The 18,801-nt window shown below is 39.6% G+C and overlaps 1 protein-coding gene and 1 long non-coding RNA gene across 3 annotated transcripts in view; both read right to left on the bottom strand.

Moving 5' to 3' along the window:
* pold3 (DNA polymerase delta 3, accessory subunit) overlaps nucleotides 1–3,071 on the bottom strand; it is a 42,896-nt gene extending 39,825 nt beyond the window's left edge. The window contains exon 1 of one of the 2 annotated variants that reach the window (XR_010004018.1): nucleotides 2,761–3,071. Coding sequence is in view for 1 of the 2 variants with exons in the window: in XM_062974424.1 (XP_062830494.1) it covers nucleotides 2,761–2,820 (60 nt within the window). In the remaining variant the exon portion in view is untranslated. The remainder of the gene's footprint in view (nucleotides 1–2,760) is intronic. The other variant, XM_062974424.1, reaches the window with a different exon arrangement.
* A 5,056-nt stretch (nucleotides 3,072–8,127) lies between these two features.
* Nucleotides 8,128–18,796, bottom strand: LOC103280723 (uncharacterized). Its single transcript, XR_010004019.1, has 2 exons — nucleotides 9,390–18,796; nucleotides 8,128–8,288 (listed from the first exon to the last, which is right to left on the bottom strand). It is a non-coding gene; the product is annotated as an uncharacterized LOC103280723 (long non-coding RNA).
* Between the last annotated feature and the right edge of the window lie 5 nt (nucleotides 18,797–18,801).

Genomic DNA, 18,801 nt, shown 5'->3' with positions numbered 1-18,801 from the left:
ATACATCAGACCTTATGTTTGTGGAAAAGAAAAAAGTTTGGATTATTGATGCTGCCATACCAGGTGACAGTCAAGTTGACGAAAAACAACAGGAAAAATCAGCCGTTATCAGGACCTCAAGATCGAACTGCAAAGGCGATGGCATAAACCAGTACAGGTGGTCCCAGTGGTAATAGGCACACCACATGCCACGCCAAAAGATTTCAGCCGGCATTGGAAAACAATAAGCAGTGACAAAATCACAATCTGCCAACTGCAAAAGGCCACCCGACTGGGATCTGTGCACATCATCTGAAAATACATCACACAGTCCTAGATACTTGGGAAGTGTACGACTTGTGATTTTGTGATACGAAATCCAGCCTATATATCTCGTTTGCTGTGTCATACTGTGCCTTTACATCAATAATAATAATAATAGGAATTTACATCACAAGTACCATCTGCCGGTAGTAAAGAACTGGTGGGATCACAAACCTGTAAAGGTAGTGGAAAATGGAACACCCAAAAATACTGTGGGACTTTCGAATCCAGACTGACAAAGTTTTGGAATACTTAGGCGATCCCTCGTAGCTCGAGGACGATTGTCTTCCATCCTTGGTGTCTTGGGGGTGGGTTCTTAGGTGGCTGAAGAGACCTATTCTTGACCCGCATATTCTCCCGCAGTGAGGACATCGGTTTCCAGGTGGAAGGCGGTCCCGGTCGGGGTTAGCTTGACGCTCCTTTCTCTTGGCACGTTTCTCCCTTAAGCCCTCCGTTCGTGCCCCTTCGAACTCCGCAGCACTGCTGGTCACAGCTGACCTCCAATTAGAGTGCTCAAGGGCCAGGGCTTCCCAGATCTCAGTGCCTATGCCACAGTTTTTAAGGTTGGCTTTGAGCCCAGACTGACAAAGTTTTGGAATACAAAACACCAGACCCCATGGTTGTGGAAAAGAAAAAAGTTTGGATTATTGATGTCTCCATACCAGGTGACAGTCAAATTGACGAAAAACAAGAAAAATTCAGCCATTATCAGGACCTCAAAATCGAACGGCAAAGTCTTTGGCAGAAACCAGTACAGGTGGTCCCGGTGGTGATGGGCACACTGGGTCCCATGCCAAAAAATCTCAGCTGGCATTTGGAAACAATAGACATTGACAAAATTACGATCTGCCAACTGCAAAAGGCCACCTTACTGGGATCTGCACGCATCATCCGAAAATACATCACACAGTCCTAGACACTTGGGAAGTGTTCGACTTGTGATTGTGTGATACGAAATCCAGCATATCTATCTTGTTTCTTGAGTTACACTGTGTCTTTGTGTCAATAATAATAATAATAATAATAATAATAAAAAACTTGGGAAGTGTTCGACTTGTGATTCTGTGATACGAAATCCAGCATGTCTATCTTGTTTGCTGAGTTACACTGTGTCTTTGTGTCAATAATAATAATAATAATAATAATAAAAACTTGGGAAGTGTTCGACCTGTGATTCTGTGATACGAAATCCAGCATATTACTAATAATATTACCATAAAATTATATAGTACAATATAGTAATTTAATTGCTTATATTGTGCTATGCTAATAATATATTGTATGTTCATTTGATTTGTAAGCCGCTCTGAGTCCCCTTCGGGGTGAGAAGAGCGGCATATAAATGTAGTAAATAAATAAAATAAATAAAGATCTATCTCGTTTGATGAGTTACACTGTGTCTTTGTGTCACTTCCGTAATAATAATATTGCATGGAAAGTTCCTTGACAAAATTGAAGGAAAAGCTGATAAGGAGAAGACCTGGCTCTGGCTCACAAATGGGACCCTGAAGAAGGAGACAGAAGGCCTGATCCCTGCAGCCCAGGAGCAAGACATCAGGACAAAGGCAATCAAGGCCAAGATCGAAAAATCAGCTGATGACCCAAAATGCAGACTGTGCAAGGAAACAGATGAAACCATTGATCATATCCTCAGCTGCTGTAAGAAAATTGCACAGACAGACTACAAACAGAGGCACAACTATGTGGCCCAAATGATTCATTGGAACTTATGCCTCAAGTACCACCTCCCAGCAGCAAAGAACTGGTGGGATCACAAACCTGCAAAAGTATTGGAAAATGAGCACGCAAAGATACTGTGGGACTTCCGAATCCAGACTGACAAAGTTCTGGAACACAACACACCAGACATCACAGTTGTGGAAAAGAACAAGGTTTGGATCATTGATGTTGCCATCCCAGGTGACAGTCGCATTGACGAAAAACAACAGGAAAAACTCAGCCGCTATCAGGACCTCAAGATTGAACTTCAAAGACTCTGGCAGAAACCAGTGCAGGTGGTCCCAGTGGTGATGGGCACACTGGGTGCCGTGCCGAAAGATCTCAGCCGGCATTTGGAAACAATAGACTGACAAAATCACGATCTGCCAACTGCAAAAGGCCACCCTGCTGGGATCTGCACGCATCATCCGAAAATACATCACACAGTCCTAGACACTTGGGAAGTGTTCGACTTGTGATTTTGTGAAACGAAACCCAGCATATCTATCTTGTTTGCTGTGTCATACAACGTCGTTGTGTCAATAATGATAATATATTCTAATACTAATAATAGGGAAATATTCCCCCTTCTTTTTGTTTTCGAACTACAACTCCCAGCACCCGCAGCCAGCTCTCATGTTGCTGCTTCTTCAAAGCGAGGCTTTGCTTGGAGTGTGTGTGGGGGGGATGCTGAGGGATGAAGTCCATCCCCGCACCCCCCGGTCCCCCAATACTCACGACGCGGTTCTGGTCCGTGACGAACTCGTCAATGTTCTCCAGGTAGAGCTCGTCCTCCATGATGCCTGCCTGCCTTCCTCCTCCTCCTCCTTCCTTTTCACCTTCGCGCGCAGAAAACTCCCGCCGCTTTGCTAGGCCGCCTCTCCATGGCAACGACGGCGGCCGCACTGGGACACACAACCAGAGAGGAAGAAGCTATACTTCTGTACAGAGGGGCTTGGATCGCTTTTTCTACGGCGGCCTCGAGGTGACACACCGGACTGGTGCCTTTGGCGCGCACTCGCCTCCGACGGCGACCGCTGTGGGACTTTCTTTGTAGGCAAAAGCGAAATCCTATCTGGAAACGCTACGAAAGAACGCAGCGCCTCTAGTGGCGGAGTTGTATTAGTCCCCCACAATAAGGCCCTGTTCGAGAAACATTCTCTCCTGACGTTTCGCCCACATCTATGGCAGACATCCTCAGAGATTTTGAGGTACTGTATATGGATGGGTAGTTTCTCACCCGAAATTGAAGTGCTTTTATCTCCACAGATAGCCCCTCCCCTTGCCTAATTGCCTTGGGTGCATCCACACTGTGGAGTTAATTCAGTTTAAAACTACAGTAGAATCTCACTTATCCAATATAAACGGGCCGGCAGAACGTTGGATAAGCGAATATGTTGGATAATAAGGAGGGATTAAGGAAAAGCCTATTAAACAACAAATTAGGTTATGATTTTACAAATTAAGCACCAAAACATCATGTTATACAACACATTTGACAGAAAAAGTAGTTCAATGGGCAGTAATGCTATGTAGTAATTAATGTATTTACGAATTTAGCACCAAAATATCACGATATATTGAAAACATTGACTACAAAAATGCGTTGGATAATCCAGAACGTTGGATAAGCGAGTGTTGGATAAGTGAGACTCTACTGTACTTGAACTGCTCCGGCTCAGTACTATGGGAATTTGGGAATTGTAGTTTTACAAGGCTTTGGCCTTCCCTGCCAAAGACTGCTGATCAAACTACAAATCTCAGTATCCCATAGATAGCATTGAAACATTGCCGTTGAAAGTGGTGTTAAAACTAGATTAATTCTACAGTGTAGATGAGGGTGTTGTTTACATGCAACCTTGGGCCCCTTCTACACTGCCCTATAAAATATACCATAGGCCAGGGGTCCTCAAACTTTTTAAGCCAAGGGCCGGTCCACAATCCTTCAGACTATTGAGGGGCCGGATTATTATTTGAAAAAAAATACAAACAAATTCCGATGCACACTGCACATGTCTTATTTATAGTGCAAAAACAACAACAACAACAACAAGAACAATACAATATTTAAAAATAAAAACCATTTTAACCAACATACATTTATCAGGATTTCAATGGGAAGTGTGGTCCTGCTTCTGGCCAATGAGATAGTCAAGTTAATTGGGGTTGTTGTTGTTGTTGTTGTTGTTGTTGTTGTTGTGTGTCTTCAAGTCATTTCAGACTTTGGGTGAGCCTAAGTCTAAAATTTATTTATTTATTTATTTATTATTTACTGCATTTATTTACTACATTTGTATCACACCCTTCTCACCCCAAAGGGCACTCAGAGTGGCTTACAAGTTATATGTACATACAATATATTACATTATTAGCATAGCACAATATTAGCATTATATATTACTATAGTGAACTATACCACTATACTGTAATATTATTAGTAATATTATATATAATATAGAATATATAATTAATATTATTATATGGTATTGTTATTAGTGTTATATTGTATTACATTATAATATTATTATCAATATTATATGTGTATACAATATATTATATTATAAAACTGAGGGCGGGGGCCAGGTAAATGGCCTCGGAGGGCCGCATCTGGCCCCCGGGCCTTAGTTTGGGGACCCCTGCCATAGGCAGTGTAGACCGGTCAGGGTTGGCTTGACGGGACTTCCTCTTGGCATGTTTCTCCCTTAAGCCCTCCATTCGTGCCTCTTCGAACTCCGCAGCACTGCTGGTCACAGCTGACCTCCAATTAGAGCGCTCAAGGGCCAGGGCTTCCCAGTTCTCAGTGTCTATGCCATAGTTTTAAGGTTGGCTTTGAGCCTATCTTTCAATCTCTTTTCCTGCCCACCAACATTACGTTTCCCGTTCTTGAATTGAGAGTATAGTAAGCTGCTTTGGGAGACGGTGATCTTTGGGCATTTGGACAACGTGGCCTTCAGTCCAGCGGAGCTGATGGCGTAGGAGCATCGCTTCAATGCTGGTGGTCTTTGCTTCCTCAAGCATGCTGACATTTGTCCGCCTGTCTTCCTAAGAGATTGGCAGGATTTTTCTGAGGCAACGCTGATGGAAACGCTCCAACGCTGATGGAAACCGTCCACGTTTCGCAGGCATAGAGCAGGGTTGGGAGGGGAATGGCTTTATAAACAAGCACCGTGGTATCTCTATGGATGTCCCGGTCATCAAACACTCTCTGCTTCATACGGAAAAATGCTGCACTCGCAGAGCTCAGGCGGTGTTGTATTTCAGTGTCGATGTTGACTTTTGTGGAGAGGTGGCTGCCAAGGGAGCGGAAATGGTCAACGTTTTCTAATGTGACACCATTAAGCTGTATTCCTGGCATTGCAGAGGGATTGGATGGTGCCTGTTGGAAGAGCACTTTGGTTTTCTCAATGTTCAATGAGAGGCCGAGCTTCTGGTATACTTTTGCAAAGGTGTTTAGAGTGGCTTGTAGGTCTTCTTCTGAATGCGCACAGACTACGATATCATCAGCATATTGGAGTTCTATAACAGATGTTGAATCCAGCCTCAATCAAGGAATCATCTGAATACCCACGTCATCATTTTCAGTTTTGCACCCTCTGCAATGGACGATCTTTATACTTACCATTTTTTAATCATGTCAGAAGCGACTTGAGAACACACTGCATGTTGCTTCCGGTGTGAGAGAATTGGCTGTCTACAGAGAGGTTGCCCACTTTATACCTACCTTTTTTTAAATCATGTCAGAAGCGACTTGAGAACATACTGCAAGTTGCTTCCAGTGTGACAGAACTGGCCAGGGACGCCTGGATGTGTTACCATCCTGTTGACAGACTTCTCTCATGTCCCCGCATGGGAAGCTAGGGCTTGGTGGGCATCTGTCAGGGAGCTCACTCCATTTCGTGGATTCGAACCACCAACCTTCAGGTCAGCAGTTCAGCTGGCACAAGGTTTGACTTATTACACCACCATAGTCCCCTAACCTACCAATAATTAGCCGTTATTCTTCCCGCCATGGGGATCTCTTCCTCCTAACTGTGTTGAAAGAGAGATCCCTGGCCAAGATGTGTATAAAATGTCATCTATTTTTCCATGGAGTTATGCTTGTCTATTTTTAATGGTAATGTGGTACTTGCATCCCTTTTGGCCAAACTATAATAAGTTCTGTAGTTTGCCTTCAACACAATGTGCTTTGCTCTCTGTCCTGGCTGATCTGTTTTAGCAGAAGCTCACAGAGCACAGTCCTAGCTGAAATCACTCCACCCATATCTCAGTATTTTGGCCTATTGTATATACTCGAGTATAAGCCTAGTTTTTCAGCCCTTTTTTTAAGACTGAAAAAGCCCCCCTCGGCTTATACTCGGGTGAGGGTCCTGGTTGGCTTATATTTGGGTCAGCTTATACTCGAGAATATATGGTAAATTTATTATTTTTCTCTATTATTATTGGTATTATTACATTTATTATTTTTCTCTATTATTGTTGCTACTATTACATTTATTTTATTCTATTATTATTATTATTAATACATGTATTATTTCACTCTGATCTTATTATTATTATTTTTATTGCATTTATTATTTTACTCTATTTATTATTACAGTAGAGTCTCACTTATCCAACATTCGCTCATCCAACGTTCTGGATTATCCAACGCATTTTTGTAGTCAATGTTTTCAATACATCGTGATATTTTGCTGCTACATTCGTAAATACAGTAATTACTATGTAGCATTACTGCATATTGAACTACTTTTTCTGTCAAATTTGTTGTATAACATGATGTTTTGGTGCTTAATTTGTAAAATCATAACCTAATTTGATGTTTAATAGGCTTCTCCTTAATCTCTCCTTGTTATCCAACATATTTGCTTATCTAACGTTCTGCTGGCCCGTTTATGTTGGATAAGTGAGACTCTACTGTACTTGTATTATTTTCCTGTATTTATTATTATTACATGTATTATTTTACTCTATTATTATTAAAAGGATACATAAGCACATTTACATTAAAGAAGATGAGAGTAATGATTAGATCAGAGTTGGACAGTCTTATCTTAAATTTGAGCTTGATGTTAATATTCAAAAACATTTAACCTACTGATGCCTCAATTAATGTAATTTTATTGGTATCTATTTTTATTTCTGAAATTTACCACCCTTGACTTATACTGGAGTCAATGTTTTCCCAGTTTTTTTGTGGTAAAATTAGGTGCCTCGGCTTATATTCAGGTCAGCTTATACTCGAGTATATAAGGTAATACCTTTTCATTATTTTATTTTTATCCACTCTGTGTTTAATGTATCAAGAGAACAACTTGTAATCCACCGTATGTTCCCAATAGGTTCCACAATATCTATGAAAGACTTTACGGTTCATTGAGTACATTCTTGAATTGTTTGAACTAAATAACAAAAGTTAGTAGTATTAATAGTTGTCAATTTTACTAAGCCAGGAAACACTTTCTACAATTGTATTAATGTTACCCAATACTTGCAGACCCTGCCGCCAGACAAAGACTATAGGTAGTCGAAACTGGTTGTAGATCAAGGGTCTACTCATCTTTTATGAAGAAACAAGAAAATAAACAAGAAAGTTTACTCCATTTTCAATGTAACTACCATTCATCATACTGTGAATGCAACAGTTTGATTGTCATTTGTAACCATTTATCTGAAATTTATATTCATTTATTGAACATAATACAATGTTTAATTATATTTAATACATTATTATTCCATTAGTGGACACGTGTTAGTTCAGAGTTGAGCACCGCCTTCGGAAAGCCAGAGATGAAAGTGTTTACCTTTGTTTTGTGTATTTGTACGTCTTTGTTATTCCATTGTATTAAAAAGGCATTGAATGTTTGCCTATCTCTGTATGTTGTGATCCGCTCTGAGTCCCCTCGGAATATAAATAAATTGTATTATTATTATTATTATTATTATTATTATTATGAAACTGCATTCATTCTTCACTGTAGATGATATTTAACATGGAACCATTGGGCTGTAATTGTGTCGTGCAAAAGGAGCTTGGTATAGCTGAACTGCCATAGCTAATGATAAAGGCATGACTATTCATCAGCTTACTCCGAGCACGACAACAAGAAAAATCTTTTAATTTTATTGGCTGATGCAACAATGCCAACATCATTTGTTCTCCTTGTTTTTCGGCGGATTAAACAGATTCCTCTGGATCCAGAGATTCTCTCCATTCTCTCCATTACAGTCTCCGAAATCATTATTTCATCGCAGCTGATGTGCAGCAGCTACAAGTGGGGAAAAAGAAATGGTTAGTTAAAGTAAACTCAATTGATATCCAGGTGAATATCATTTATGTTTGGAGACAGAAGTGTCTTAGATTTTGGATTTTAATATTTTTTGTGGGGGGATAACTTTATTTAAATTTATGTACATAATGAGATTGGAGATGGGAACAGAATCTGAACATTGACAACAAATAGCTGGCTCGGAATATGGTGGGATGTCCAATGGCTGAATGGCTATCTGCCAGGAAGGCTTAAAATGGGAGGGTCAAACTTTGGCCCTCCAGGTGTTTTGGACTTCAACTCCCACCATTCCTAACAGCCTCAGGCCCCTTTGACCATTCCTTATAGTCAGAGTCTGAAGTTAATGGTACATAATGTGTGTTTGTATGTATAAAATAACATTGGAATACATGGAAACATCAGAAAGCAATGGTTTCACTATCCTAGCCATTGATGTGGACACTTTTGGCATAGGTCGGAATTAAAGTGGTATCAAACTGCGTTAATTCTACAGTATAGAGCCAGCCTCAGAAGAACACAGAGGCAAAGGGGAAAGGCATATATTGTTGGGGATTGTGGATGATAGATGGAAACTCTTACGTGTGCCCGTGAGCCCAGAGATACTCTGCAGAATGATGCACTACTCAGCCTTGCAGAACCAAGAAACACAGAAACTTTTACTAAATCCAAGAGATCAACAGAACAATGTTATTTACAACAGTCCCTTTGATTGCCTCCAGAAAACAGCAGTTATAGGAAGTCCTTTCTTAGTCCATGAATCTTTCAGTGAAGCTCAGCAGCAAATGAGGCCTCAGAAATAGTCAGGCCTCTCTGAGTACAGAGCCATCTTCTTTCCAGCCAGTACTCAGAAGACTCACACACACACACACACACACACACACACACACACACACACACACACACACACACACACAGAAAGCTGTTGAAACTGATTCTCCAGCAGCAGGAGAGCAACAGTTACAAACCAATTCCCAGGTCCTTTCAAACTCAACCAATCAGCTTTATGCATTTGATTTTCCAGTTAACACACATATCGTATCTTTGCAAACCCTGACATATATGACGTGAGAAGGGACTTACACCAGGTCTTCGCCGCAGTCCTGAGGCCCCAGGGACTTCTCCTGCGGGAAACACACTTTGCGGCAGAAACCTCGGAAGTTGGCGCAACCCCACTGTTCCTCGCACATGCCCAGGCCTGCCATAGGACACACAAACAAAGCATCAATTCCACTGAAACATTATCTTTTTCCTGTTGTCGGGTTGCTATAAACTAATTTTCCTGAAGGTAGTTGTCTTACATAATCTGAGATGAAATCAACAAGTTAGATCACATATTGAAATGCAATGTTTGTGTCAAAATTACAAGTTAATTGACAACTCCTTTTAGGGTTCTGTTGCATAAACATACACATTTTTATATATAAAGATTACAATGCCATACAACACAGTTCAAAACAGATAATCTAGATTCAGAAACTGAATAATATGGCAGTGTAGATAGGGTTAAATTAATCAAAAGCCATGCAGAAGATTGACAGAAGCAGAACCTGACCAAGATATTTTTGTACTACAGCCTCCAGTTGCTATTTGGGGAATTTTGGGTGTTGCAATCAAAAAAGCAACTTTTCCAAAGCTCTTTTAAAAAACAGTGATTTCAAGGAAGATTTATTCATACTGCAAGATGAAAAAAGGATAATAATAATAATAATAATAATAATAATAATAATAATAATAATAATAATACTTACAGATCGCGGCAGCTAGAGCGAGTATAATCACCAGGAAAAAGAAGTTGAAGTTCGCAAGGTTTGCCATTTTCTCCAAGACGTTCCTCAAACTTGGCCTCCAGAAACTACAAAAAAATGCTGGAGAACTCAAAGAATATATTTAATTATTGGACTAGAAGGGGATGGACAGAGAAAGACCCCCATGACTTGGTCTTTAATAGGCCCAAAGAGGCATCCAATTTTCTTGGTCACAAGAAGTCCATTAAAGGCGGATGAACAAATCTACATTTTCAGAGGAAGGAAAAGATTGATTTCATCTGACTCTCATTATCTGAGTTGTAGTTTTGTAATGTAATGTAATGTAAACTTTTATTATGGTCAATGACCAGCTCATATCAAGGGCACCCAGTCCCGTACATCCATATGAAATCCGAGAGGTTATATACTTCACAATTAATAAAACTCCTATAAAACTAAATCATTGACAAAATTTAAAATCTAGGCTAAAAAGTTCAATATTACTAATTAATAATTTTGTAAAATCTGTAGCATTCTCTGCCAAAGAGTCCTTGTGCCTTACCAAACTACAACTCCCAGGATTCCATAACCCTTAAAATCAAAATACATAAAGTCTTGGACTTGTCTGGATGTTGAAATATCTGTGTTTGCATATAGGTCCTTATACAGGAGATGGGAACCAGGTCTAAGCACAATATTAAATCTTCAGTTCACCTGGTTCTATGATAAAACTACAACTACTATTTATTCCCCTCAATTAGCTTCCTCCCAATAGCCCACAATGGGATGTTATTATTTATCTGTCTTATAAATAAGAAACTGAGCCTCAGATTGAGTCACTTTCTTATCAAGAAATCCACCCCGTTCCTCTAATAATAACAACATATAATAATAATTTGTATGTTAATGTTTTTATGTTAAACTGCTTTGAGACTCCTTCGGGAGAGATAAAGCAGGATGTAAATAATAATAATAATAATAATAATAATAATAATAATAATAATAATAATAATAAAGTGTTCGACTTGTGATTTTGTGAAACGAAATCCAGCATATCTATCTTGTTTGCTGTGTCATACAACGTCGTTGTGTCAATAATAATAATAATAATACCACCTTGGCTAGGTCTAAGCTAAACTCAGCCCCAGCCCAGCCCCAAACATTCCTGGGAGGATTAATCTAATCATTTACCAAGCCTAAGAAATGATCACCACAAGAAACATCTCCACCTCCACACACCTATGCACACACAATCATACATTTATTTAGTTAACAAAACAGACTTGGCTCTTTCTCTCTGTCCACTGGGTGTCTCTTTTCTTTTTTCCTAACTTCTTCACTGTTGTAAAACTTTGCGTAATCAAATTGCCAGCTCTGAAATATATTCTGTTTCTACAACTGAGCCCCTGCTGTACAACAGAACAGCCCAAGATTGTAATTTATTATGTAGTGCTTATATGACTTTGGACTATGTGACCATCTTGGGAAACAATACAGATTCTTCCAGTTAGTTCCCTGCTAAGAAATTGATTGCCATTAACTTCCAGGACCCATGACTCCTCAAGGATTTAGATTGACTTTTTCAGTTTCTCAAGCCTCATTCTTTGTGTAGAGATTATTCCAAGCTTCCAAAGTACATTAGTGCTAAATACCCATTCTTTCCAGTCTGGACAATGGGGCCCACACCCAAGTTGGGCACAACAAACCTTTAATTCTGAACCCCACCAATCCCAGCTGTTCTCTCTTCCTCTCCGCCCTGGTCTGTGATATCAGGAGGAAGTCTCAGCCAATGAGAAGGCGGATCCTGGGAAGTGCTTCTCCTGACCAACCAGGGAAGGGAGTGGGAGGTTTTAATAGATGCCAAACTTTATAAAATATGCTGCACTTTTCTGTATGAATTGTCAGCTCTTTTGTTGATTACGCTGTTCTGTCATCCATCTGGATGGTTGAATAAACCTCTGCTATTGCCTTCAAACCAGCTCATGTTTTTCCTGGCTTTAAAAGAAGCATGGCATGTTACACTGCCTCTTGGTGGCAGATAATTGATTTCGGTAACAACTTTGGGTGCACCTTCCGTTAGGGATTCCTCTTCTTCAGAAGAGGAAGGGGAGCAGGAATGTGTTCATGTATCGGAGGGTGAGTTGGAATCTGAGGAGGAGATTTTGCAAGTACCCACTTTTCAGGAGAGGCGAAAGGAAACAGAGCAGAGACGTTGTTCAGTTAGAATAGCTGCCAGAAATGCAGCTGAGTAATTAGGAACTGCCTTAGCAGCTGTGAGGGGACTCAGGGCTATAAAGCAGAAGTAGGTGCAGCCAGCTCTTGCTGGTAACAAATAGACTCTAATGCCTACGCTCTCCTTGTGCCTGCTTCAAGTCTGCATCTGGGAAACTGCTCCTAAAAATTTATTGCTTTTTTTTGTCTGAAGTAAGACTGTTTGATTTGGGAATTTGTCAGAGAGTAAGAACTGTGTTTGCCGTAAGACTTCCTTGCTTCCTTTTGCATTATTTCACTGAATGTGCTGTACTTTATGTTTTGTTGAAGTAAAGCAGTTTTAATTTACTTACCAAAATGTTTGAAGGCTGTTTTTGAAAGACAAAACAGGACACCTTCACTACAGTGGTTCTCAACCTGTGGATCTCCAGATGTTTTGTCCTACAACTCCCAGAAATCCCAGCCAGTTTACCAGCTGTTAAGATTTCTGGGAGTTGAAGGCCAAAACATCTGGGGTCCCACAGGTTGAGAACCACTGCTGTAGAATGAATGCAGGCACCACGTTACCTGCCATGGGTCAAAGCTATAGAGTCATGGGAGTTGTAGATTGACAAGATCTTTAGCTTTCTCTCCCAAAGAGTGCTTGTGCCTCACCAAACTAGATTCCAGGATCCCATAGCCTTGAGTCATGGTCAAACTGCATTAAGCTTATAGTGCAGATGCACCTTTGGCCAACGCCTAGGCTGAACTGGAACTCTTTCAAGCTGCATCCGTGTGCCATGCATTAATATGTCCTTATTTGGCACAATTTTATTTTAAAAGGTCAGCAGGAACAACCTGTATTTTATTTAAAAGAAAAAACCAGACATTTCCTTTGCACCGGAAGGAAAAATAACCATCCACATGGCCTTGAGCCATTAGGGATCACCATCCATTTCGTCCAATTCTCTCAAATGTGATGGACATTCACCTGGCTGAGCATCTTTTGGATTCCTTACAAAGTTTGTTGAAACTTTTATTTTTGAAAAAAAAAATCCCCTTCCTATCCAGGATGAGCTTTGGCCAGTGTTGCGTCTTAGCTGACCCCAAACTACGTTTCCCAGACGCTGATCGGAAGAAAGGAAACACAAGGCAGTTCCCATTTACGTCTGAGTTTTTCGGATTTCAAGGACCACGAAGGAAGCTTGGGATTTCCTTTAGGGGCAAGAGACTACAAAGAAGGAGTGGTGGGTCAGTGGTCAGCGCAAAGCCTATTTTGGAGGGGGGGTTCTCACTGCAGCACTAAAAGAAATTTTGCCATATATTTTGAGCATCTTTGGGTGCATCTATACTATAGAATTGATACAGTTTGATAGCACTCTAACCACCATAATTCAGTGTTATGGTGTCATAGAAGGGTTTTTTAGCCAGAGGGCTGGTGGTGCAAGTGTAATTGGGTGAGCCGCCAAACCTTTAGTGTTCTATTTAGCAAATAAGGCTAAATACCTTGTAAAACTACAACTCCCCTAATTATATAGTGTGGAGCCATGGCAAACTGTTCGATTAATTCTACAGTGGAGATGGACTCTAGGATTCTACAATCCTGTGGAAGTGAGTTCCATAGTTTAACTCTGCCCTGTATGAAGACATGCCTGGTTCGTATCATCCATCATTATTTTGTGGAGAGACAAATGGGGCCGGGCTGTGGCGCAGCTGGCTAATAACCAGCTGCAATAAATCACTACTGACCGAGAGGTCATGAGTTCGAAGCCCGGGTCGGTTTAAGCCCCCGACCATTAAATACCCCGGCTTGCTGTTGACCTATGCAGCCCTGAAAGACAGTTGCATCTGTCAATTAGGGGAAATTTAGGTACGCTTTATGCGGGAGGCTAATTTAACTCATTTACAACATCATAAAACTGCCAGCAAAACACGAGGAAAGGAATGAGGAAGTACAGCCACTAGTGGACGGTGAAGCAACAGCTCCCCCTGTGGCCAGAATCGTGAAGCTGGAAAAATGTTAAATGCCTCTGTGTCTGTCTATATATGTTGTTTGTCTGTTGGCATTGAATGTTTGCCGTATATGTGTTCATTGTAATCCGCCCTGAGTCCCCTTCGGGATGAGAAAGAAGGGCGGAATATAAATACTGTAAATAAATAAATAAATAAATATACTAAATTGCTGAAGGCTTTCATGGTTGGAATCACTGTGTTGCTGTGAGTTTTTCAGACTATATGCCCTTTGGGGTCCCTTCCAACTTGAGGATTTTACTCTTCTAGTTCTGAGAGTAAACAAAAAGGGATGGAATTATGCTTTGCAAATGAGTTTGCTGCACAAACGCAGAAAAGACTTGGTGAAAAAAGCACGTTTCCTCATTCAATCCTTGTAATGTTGTGTCTTTACTGTCCAGCTGTTTCCTTCTTTCCCCTGTATTTGCGAGCGTTAGAAGGCCGACGTTTTTCCTTTTTGGCTTGGATCTACGGCAGCAAATCCTTGCAGGAAATGAAGGGGGTCAAACTGGATGTAACGATGCAGGGAGGGAGAAAACAAAGGCCCAAATAAGACCCTCGCTCCTTCCAATGAAATGTCCCTTTATCCTCTATATCAGTCATTGGCAAGCTTTGGCCCTCCGGGTGTTTTGGACTCCAACTCCCACCATTCCTAACAGCTTCAGGCCCTTTCCTTTTCACCCTCAGCCGCTCCACCAAGGTCTGATGCAAACTGCTAAAAAAATGGAGTCCTGCGTCTGAACATGCTCAGTACAAAAGGAAAGGGCCTGAGGCTGTTAGGAATGGTGGGAGGTGGAGTCCAAAACGCCCGGAGGACCAAAGTTTGCCCATGCCTCTATACATGCGAAGAGCATTCAGATTCAATGTACACAACTGTTTTTATGCGCCAATCTGTATGTACCAAGAGCTTTCCTTTACAGAATACATGTGTGTGTGAATAAACACTGTAACTAAGCTGCCACGAGTCCCGCAGTGTCCTGAAACAAGCCGTGTCAACAAATATAAAGGAATGCAAGGGAAACTGTTCCCTGACTACTATTTGTTTACTTTCTCACTCATTAAAAAGCAGGGAAAGGACTGTAACAAAAGGCTGTAAAATGCGACAATACAATAATGTCCTCTGAGGTGAACGTCAGCAAAAGAAACGCAATGTCCCAAGAACGGATCCCGATTGCACCATCGGACTTTTATGAACAGTTGGCTTAATTCCATAACCAGGTGTGTTAATCATTCATCAATGAGCATCATCGCTGGCTATATATCTATATATATAAAAGCGTAATGTGTATAAATCCCATGGAGTAAACAACAAAACCACTGGACCAAATCACACCAAATTTGGCCACAAAGGACACAGTCATCCAATCAAAAAACCCTATAAAATTAGGTCCAAATTACAGAAAACTCCCCAAATCCAAAAATTACTAACCACACATGTGCAGAGGCCCCCTGGGAAACTTGGTGATGTTAGCTAGGTGGGCCGGGTCTGAATTGCTACCGCACGCCGACAGCGAGTCATTATTACTATTATTATTATTGGGTTCCTGGGAACCATCAAAATGGACAGAACCTGGTAATCAGCATTAAAAAAACTCTACAATCTGGACATTAAATAACTCTGAAAACACTCTGAAAACAGCGGAATACCAGATAGGAAACAACCAGAGCCAGCTAACACCTCCCAACAAAGGATTCCCCTGGGAAGAAACAACTATGCTTTGAAGCTGCAAGGCCATTCAGTGCTAATCAAGGTGACTAATTACAACGTTCATACTTGCCCCCACAAACAAAAACTCACTTAGGACAATGCCACAGTAACACGTGGCCGGGCACAGCTAGTGTGTGTGTGTGTGTGTGTGTATATATATAACGTGTTTCCCCGAAAATAAGATAGTGTCTTATATTAATTTTTGCTCCCAAAGATTTGCTAGGTCTTATTTTCAGAGGATTTCTTAATTTTCCATGAAGAATAATTCACTTTTATTGTTGAACAAAAGAAATGAACATTTATTATATACTGTACAGTAGATATCATCACAAACCAGCATAACCAGACAAACTGTGAATCCTATCAAGAATTTCTTGTTACTACCATTATTGTCATGTACAGCAATCTATGGTATGTACATTTACCAATTCTGCATGCTCTGGTGTTCTGTTTGGCGAGCATAATTCCAAACACAAACTTGCTAGGTCTTACTTTCAGGGGAGGCCTTATATTTAGCAATTCAGCAAAATCTCTACTAGGTCTTATTTTCTGGGGATGTCTTATTTTCGGGGAAACAGGGTATATATATATATATATATATATATATATATATATATATATATAAACACAACTATTTCACAAGTTGCACTGTCTCATGGCAAAGGTGCCATAGTAAACAAATGCACATCTGCACAACACACAATGCATCTTCTCTAAAGAGTATCTATGCTGCACCCCTAGGCTACGCAGGCACCTCAAAACCACACTGGAGCCCCAGAATATAAGCAAAGCAAGCTGTTTATTGAAGATTATATGCAAGCAATAGCAAATCAAAGTCCAAAGTCAATTAAATAAGGTTTGAATCCACAAGGAACAAAATACTTGAGAATCTTGAAACAGGAGTCTCACTTATCCAAGCTAAATGGGCCAGCAGAAGCTTGGATATGCAAATATCTTGGATAATAAGGAGGGATTACGGAAAAGCCTATTAAACATCAAATTAGGTTATGATTTTACAAATTAAGCAGCAAAACATCATGTTATACAACAAATTTGACAGAAAAAGTAGTTCAATATGCAGTAATGCTACGTAGTAATTACTGTATTTATGAATTTAGCACCAAAATATCACGATATATTGAAAACATTGACTACAAAAATGTGTTGGATAATCCAGAACGTTGGATAAGTGAATGCTGGATAAGTAAGACTCTACTGTAATTACTGTATTTATGAATTTAGCACCAAAATATCACGATGTATTGAAAACATTGACTACAAAAATGTGTTGGATAATTCAGAACATTGGATAAGCGGGTGTTGGATAAGTGAGACTCTACTGTACTTTCAAAAAATGCCTGCACGATTAAACAGGAATCATTGGGTTTTTTACATTAATAAGAGCAATTCACTATTAAGGAGATGTAGGAACAACAAGAAAAAATGGAAGTTTGTGACAAGAATGACAGGAATTCCAATGATATTCATAGGATCCTGAAAATATAATCTACTATAAATATAAATATTAAAATGATTGATTTTTTAAATGAAGAAGACAGCTGTAAGAGGGTAGGAAGTACAGTAGAGTCTCACTTATCCAACGTTCTGGATTATCCAACACATTTTTGTAGTCAATGTTTTCAATACATTGTGATATTTTGGTGCTAAATTCATAAATACAGTAATTACTACATAGCATTACTGTGTATCGAGCTACTTTTTCTGTCAAATTTGTTGTATAACATAATGTTTTGGTTCTTAATTTGTAAAATCACAATCTAATTTAATGTTTAATAGGCTTTTCCTTAATCTCTCCTTATTATCCAACATATTCGCTTATCCAACGTTCTGCTGGCCCATTTACGTTGGATAAGTGAGACTCTACTGTAACTACTGTATTTATGAATTTAGCACCAAAATATCATGATGTATTGAAAACATTGACTACAAAAATGTGTTGGATAATCCAGACCGTTGGATAAGCGAGACTCTACTGTACTTTCAAATAATGACTGCACGATTAAACAAAAACATTTTTGTAGTCAATGTTTTCCATACATCATGATATTTTGGTGCTAAATTCGTAAATACAGTAATTACTACATACGGTAGCATTATTACAGTAATCTATATATATAAAAGAGTGATGGCATCACGGCGACCCACAAAACAACAAAACTACAAGCCCCCCAACCTCGAAATTTGACAACACAACCCATCATCCACGCCTCTAGGTTGATACAACAAAAAGCAAAGAAAAATAAAGTCCTAATTAGAGGGAGAGAAATAATTGTTTTTATCCAATTGCTGCCACTTAGAAGGCTAAGCTCTGCCCATTTGGTCTCCTAGCAACCCACTGAGCCCAGTGTTAATAAAAGAATATAAAATAAAATAAATACAAATAATACAATAAAAAAATAAAAAACACTAAAATAATTAAAAACACTAAAAATTAATACAATAAAATACTATAATAATAAAACTAAAAATAATACAACAAAATAATAAAATATAATAAATAAAAAAGATAAGTTACAATAAAATTAATTAAAAAAATACAAATGACGTCAAATAAAAATTCCACAACAACTTTTAACCAATACCACCACCACTTTGCCACAGCAACGCGTGGCCGGGCACAGCTAGTTACTACATATTATTACTGTGCGTTGAACTACTTTTTCTGTCAAACTTGTTGTAGAACATGATGTTTTGGTGCTTAATTTGTAAAATCATAACCTAATTTAATGTTTAATAATAGTCTTTTCCTTAATCTCTCCTTATTATCCAAGATATTCGCTTATCCAAGGTTCTGCCGGCCCGTTTACGTTGGATAAGT

Source organism: Anolis carolinensis, chromosome 3 (genome assembly GCF_035594765.1).
Source record: "Anolis carolinensis isolate JA03-04 chromosome 3, rAnoCar3.1.pri, whole genome shotgun sequence".
In the NCBI taxonomy this organism is placed as follows: domain Eukaryota; kingdom Metazoa; phylum Chordata; class Lepidosauria; order Squamata; family Dactyloidae; genus Anolis; species Anolis carolinensis.
This window is presented reverse-complemented; position numbering and strand designations above follow the sequence as displayed.